The following is a 5,793-nucleotide window of genomic DNA, read 5'->3' as shown; positions in this document are numbered from 1 at the left end:
CAATTAATTCGGTATATATTTTAATACGAATTACAAATGAAATAGCAATATTTAACACTAAACCTGCAGGTATTGTATGTTTTGTATGTTGACTCGACACTACTGCCATCTATTTGAGTGACTGTCAGGGAGGCATTGGTCAGGCCTTGCACATCCTGTTTTTGTTGTGTGCGCCACGTGACCACGTTGTGTACGAGTTCGCCGTGCTTGCCGCGTGGTACACACAACGTTCAGCCGAGTTCGTGTTATTCTTCAGGTGGGTAATATTTGAAACAAAATGAGCCACATACTGGTTAAATGGGTGTCGTCCTCTTTGTGGAACGTGTGTAACGTCCGAGCGATAGCAGATACAAACATAGGTTTACGTCTTTTGAGCGACGTAAATGCCATCGAAAAATTACGCGGCAGCGTGATAGCTGTGAATTGGAAGGAGGGCAAACCAGCAACAGATGCAGAGTTGCTTGACTTCGGTAAGTAACACCGCTGCTCATAAGTTTTCGCTGTAAAGTTGTTTCTATTGCCTGACAACGGTTTTATGTAGGATTGGAAAAAAACAATGGAGCGCCGGCGAACAAAGCTTGTGCGGATGGCGCAGTCGGCAACGGGCAGTGCCGAGGAAGTGGAGGAGGTGCCCGAAGTGCCTCTAGAGAAGACTTCACAACAGGAGGTGAGTTCTGTGTTAGTTTTTTTATTTCCCGAATGAGTCAAGCATGAACAGCGCATCGAGTTGCGTTGTATGTGTGTGTCGAACGAACAGAGTGCAGTCCGCGCCGTTTGTCAGTCATGTTCACAGGCAGGCGCACACCGCTGTTTTGGTTCACACTATGGGCGCAGGGATACTCGCCTTCTGCGGCATTTTTTGTTTATATCTTGTTCGATTTTGTTGCTGGAGCGCCGCATCCACTGCATCCACATCTCGCCGCATTCACGGCAATATGTTGATTATGGATTCTGTTATACCGCGGTACATGGGCTGTGACGATGAATACAGTGCATGTGACGCACCAGCTTGGTACGAGAAGTATCGCACCCATCATGAGAACGTGTGTGTACTTATGTGCGGTCGTGTCACGTCATACGGCGCGGACTGTAATTAGGCAATTTACTCCCCTATTCAGGTTGTTTCACGCCGGTAGTACTATTTTTCGACAGTTGCTCTTAACCATGGACTAGGATTGAAGATTAAGTTACAAGGTACTAGTTAATTGTATGTAATGTGATCCCCGCTAATCTTATCTCATACTTTTATGCATTCCTCATTTAGATATATTGCATAATTACAATAGAGTAGCAATGTAAATATCCTAGCTTCAACCTACAGACCCCATTTATTTTTTCTACTGACATTTAAATCGACTTTCTATCTTATTGCTGTATTGTACTAAATTGCTGTTCACTGCTCTGTTGGGCTGTAAGTACTTTCAATCGATTAACGCATCACCACAAGACAATAAGCAGATTTCATGCTGTGTTTACAATCTGCAGGAAAGTCTGGTATGTTAAAATCACCCACCAACAGCAATGCTGCTTACGGAGTTAATCTCTCTAAGCGAGTGCAAAAGCTGCGAAGGCAAAGTAGGTCCACAATATTGAAGGCTGGTATCCACATGAACATCGGACAAAGCTGCAAGTGTATAGAAAGGGAAAGCTAGATTTGAACTGAATGATAACATTCCCATTAATATTTAATATATGGCTTTTCTAGCTGCTGGAAGCCTAGAGTGCCAGCAAAGTGATAGCCGCACATTAGTGTTCCCTTTAACCATGCGCTGATCTGTGCACGCCTACGGGTACTAGAACGCCTATGGCACAACTAGCATGGGTTGTGCCATGACTAAAGCTTATAAAAAACCAATGACTAAAATTTGTTCACCCTAGACGTAACATCAAATTTTGCTTTGCTATGTACAGCAACATTTTGTGCACACTGTTCTTACATTATCTTGTAAAAGGTCGCCAGGTGAAGAGCACAAAGTTGTACAGTGATTACTAGTATTTGTCTTGTAAGTGTAGGCCACGGCCACAGTATACGCTGTTGTGTAGATAGACTCCCCCCACTCTTGTACACACATGCACATGACATTCTAGGTGGTGTTCATAAGAGAGAAACAAAAATGCTTTAACACACCTCACATTCTGTTAATAAGGGATGGCACCTCTACATTCTAAACATACCGGTACCTTGAAGTCATTCTTGTTTATAAGTACACCACAGCCTTTGTTTAAAGTGGCTATATAGGACATGAATGAAAGGAAGTGCCAATAATTAGGACACAAAGGTATCTCACCAACAGGCTTTTTGTTTTTACTATCACCAGTACCTTACTTCATAGTTCTAGTCATTTACTGTTTTTTTGCACATCCTCACTTGAACACCATGTTACCGTCATTCGCAGTGTGCTTGTCAATTTGAAGAACTAGACCACAGAAACTCCCTGTTATTTAGGTAACTGCTGTAAATTATCACAATTATCCTTGTAGTAGAGCACCTGAAATGCTGTTCAAAGTGCTCTAATAGGTCAAAAAGTCAAAATTTGGATCCCACTTGTTTAATATACACGATGGCTTGCAGAATTCTCGTTTACTGCAGACCACATGTTACTTTAATAACCACTTGGGCAAGCATTTTGATTAATGTGATTGCATTCATATGCTCCCTTTTTCTAGACTCCTATGACATGGTCAAGAAGTTACGAAAAATGATGAGGAAGATGGAAAAAAAACCATCTGCTGCTGTTGAAGCTGACAAGGCAAGCTTTCCCTTTTAGAAAATTTTGGTTGTTCTTATTCATTTAATTTTGTTGCTTCTGCATTAACAGACAAGGTATGCAATGCAGCAAAATTGCTCTCAAGATGCCATCAGTTTTACCAGCTATTATGGAAGCTATACCCACCGTGCTGTTACTGAGGCCTAAGCTTATAATCTACATATTGTGTATGGTGCTCTACTAATGAAGTGGCAGTTCCTGCCCCAGTCTATTTTTATCAATTTTTTTCATTTGAACATTGAGTGAGTTCATCAGTAGCGTTGCTGACCATGGTATATGAGCAAAACTTGCCATTGGGCTAACTTGTGCACGTTTCTATTGTTATTAACGATGGAAAAAATGAAAAGATTCGCAGACAGAGCTTTCCTTTTTTGTATGTGTGTGCTATTGTCGATACCTGACCATGGTGCCTGCAATTTATAGTTATCCCATGATTTCACCTTTCTTTTGCGAAGTAGCTGGGTATTTGTGCAGGCTTTATAAAGCGCTAAAGCAGAATATGAAATTACAGTAAACTATATTTCTAGATACGGCTAGAATACAAAGTTAGCAGGTCTAACGATGAGCAAAGAATTCGTGAGGATGAAAAGTAAAAATAAGATTGAGCTCATGTGACATGCATTTTGATAGTGTAGGCTTGGATATCTAGTTTATCTAAACAAATGGTGTAACTGATATCAGAAGATAATTTCAAAAGCTCAGCTTAGGAATTTTTGAAAACTCTTCTGTCTACTCAAAAATAGCTGTAGTGTGGAAAAATGCTTCTAAATCTGTGACAGAGTGATGTACTAGAACTGTATCTTAGGTGCACAGTTTACAAAGTTTCACCTACATTTTCAACTTTTCCAGCACAGAATTAAAAACACAGAATTTTCTAACACAGAATTAAAAAAAAACTGGTTGTTGCTCTTTGGTGTGGGCTAAACTGTTTAGTGTTCCGTGCACTACTAAGCGCAATGTCACCAAAACCAGTCAGCAGTTTCACTTGTCACTGCTTGTGCTTTTCATGTGACACGCAAAGACTGACTTCTTTGGCTTTGTAAACCGAAAGATAGTTATGGCGCTTAAAGCTTATAAAAAAGCAATGGCTAAAATTTGTTCACCCTCGATGTTACAATTTGGACATCAAAGTTGTGCTTTGCTATGTGCAAAAACACCGCTCTTTGCTCAATGCATGTTTTCTGTGGGATGCAGGTTAACATCGGTGGATGTGTTCTTGTCGAAACCACCCTGTTGGAGCGCCTCCATTCGCACTGCCAGGGGCCTACCAAGTTTGCCAGACATCTCCTACGCAGCATCTTCACAGTTGAGGAGATGCGGGGCAAATCATTGTTCGGAAAAGGCAGCAATGCTAACAAGAACGCCATTGTGAAGGAGGCACTGGACCCAGTCAGGGTCAATGCAGTGATCGGTAAGTAACTGATATTGCCATGTAGGTTTCCTTTTCTCATTGTTTTGTCTGATGTTTCTTATTTGTGTCTTGATGTTGTGTGTATGCAACTGAAAGCAAAATATCGCTCTTCATTTTCTTAGTTGTCTCCTACTTCACAATTGCCATGACTAATGTTAGTGTAAAGTACGCTATATTAATTTGGCTGATGGCACATTGTAATAGCACCTCCAATAAAGCGCAGTAAAATGTCAGTTCCAGGCTGAGCAATTTATACTCACCGAAGTCCTTTGAATGCAAGATATGGCCAACCTTCTTGGCCATCATATCATCAGTAATCCTAACTCTCCCGTGTTGGGAACAAAAATGGCACTATTGTTGAGGTTAGGGAAAAAATCTCCTGGTATAGGGACTTCTTTGAAAGGCAACTGTGTACTCTAGCTCAAAGGTACCTTGTAGGAAAGAAAATGCTGATGGCATAGCAGTTTCTCTAAATAAATAAATCTAAAACAACTCATTTGCAAAAATAGTCATGTACTACGTGCAACACCAGTTTTTCTTCAACACCACTTAAAAAATGACTGATAGCAGAATTCAGTATTTCGATCTCAGCTGTAGTAAAATAAGTGGAATGGCAGTACATTTTGTTGAAAGTTGAGCAAGTTTCTAAATTCATTTCAAGCTGACAAGCCTCGATAAGTCATTGGATTCACTTTGCCAACTGCAAAGTGTTAGTGAACAAATCAGATGATAAATAATTGCTAGTGACCTCATTATTTGTTGCACTTACTTGCTCAAGTAACATCTGCCTCATATAAATATCCCACGTGTTGAAATTATGGTATTTGGAAGCGGTAGTGTTTAAACTTTGTCTCAACTGAAACAAAAGGGTGCTTGATACGTGTTCCTAACATTATTGCCTCATGTGTCATCACTTAAAATAGCAGTTCGGTATTTTATATATAATGTTGTCCTGTAGCCAGTAATTAAGTACAAAATATATTACATTTCTTAATGAACACAGCATCTACACACATTCCCTGCTTAAAATATATTTTTGGTTTAAACAATTTTGTAATGTTGGGGGCCCTATAAAATGCATCTGTCCCACCATACATGTAGGGCAGTGGCTAAGGGTTCAACTTGAACAGCCGCAAAGTGGTCTAGTATCCATTCTGCCAAGTATTGTCTGCATTCAGATAATTGATGTCAAGCATTGCACTTATGGCTGTGGAGACATTGTATACCTGTGAACCTCTTTTTTCATTTCTTGCAGGCTACACATGCAGCAAGCTTGCTACGACAACCCTGCACCTGAAGAATAGCCTGTCTTCGATGTTGGCTCGAGAGCTGAAGTAGAGAGATTGTATTATATCCACTCATAGGAAGTAAAATTTAGCACCTATTTACTCCTCTTTACTGGCGTCCATGCTAACGCTGCTTCTAAATACAATTGCAAAAATTACACAGCAAAGCCAGTGGATGGCATAGTAGCCAACTTTGATCATACTTTCTCGAGGTCCTAGCTGTTTGTCACCTGGGGCGGAGGTTGTGATCCGAGGTGCAATTTTGCAAGTGCTGATGCAAGTCATGAATTTATCACATATTCAACACAATTGTGACATACCTCAGAGG

The 5,793-nt window shown here is 40.5% G+C and overlaps 1 protein-coding gene across 1 annotated transcript; it reads left to right on the top strand.

Annotated features, from left to right (window-relative positions):
* Positions 1 to 586: 586 nt before the first annotated feature.
* LOC125941314 (uncharacterized) lies at positions 587 to 5,536 on the top strand. The gene is made up of 3 exons (XM_049658323.1): positions 587 to 667; positions 3,963 to 4,179; positions 5,435 to 5,536. The coding sequence occupies exons 1-3, from the start codon at positions 587 to 589 to the stop codon at positions 5,515 to 5,517; spliced, it is 381 nt and encodes a 126-aa protein (XP_049514280.1). The 3' UTR covers positions 5,518 to 5,536.
* Positions 5,537 to 5,793: the final 257 nt, after the last annotated feature.

The sequence above is a fragment of the Dermacentor silvarum genome, chromosome 11 (genome assembly GCF_013339745.2).
Source record: "Dermacentor silvarum isolate Dsil-2018 chromosome 11, BIME_Dsil_1.4, whole genome shotgun sequence".
Taxonomy (NCBI): domain Eukaryota; kingdom Metazoa; phylum Arthropoda; class Arachnida; order Ixodida; family Ixodidae; genus Dermacentor; species Dermacentor silvarum.
This window is presented reverse-complemented; position numbering and strand designations above follow the sequence as displayed.

What these genes read in the sequence shown, in the direction of transcription:
- LOC125941314 (XM_049658323.1), top strand. Translation starts at nt 587, where the DNA reads ATGGCGCAGTCGGCAACGGGCAGTGCCGAGGAAGTGGAGGAGGTGCCC. An exon ending in AGAAGACTTCACAACAGGAG is followed by an intron (nt 668 to 3,962) that starts GTGAGTTCTGTG and finishes TGTGGGATGCAG; the next exon opens with GTTAACATCGGTGGATGTGT. An exon ending in CAGGGTCAATGCAGTGATCG is followed by an intron (nt 4,180 to 5,434) that starts GTAAGTAACTGA and finishes CATTTCTTGCAG; the next exon opens with GCTACACATGCAGCAAGCTT.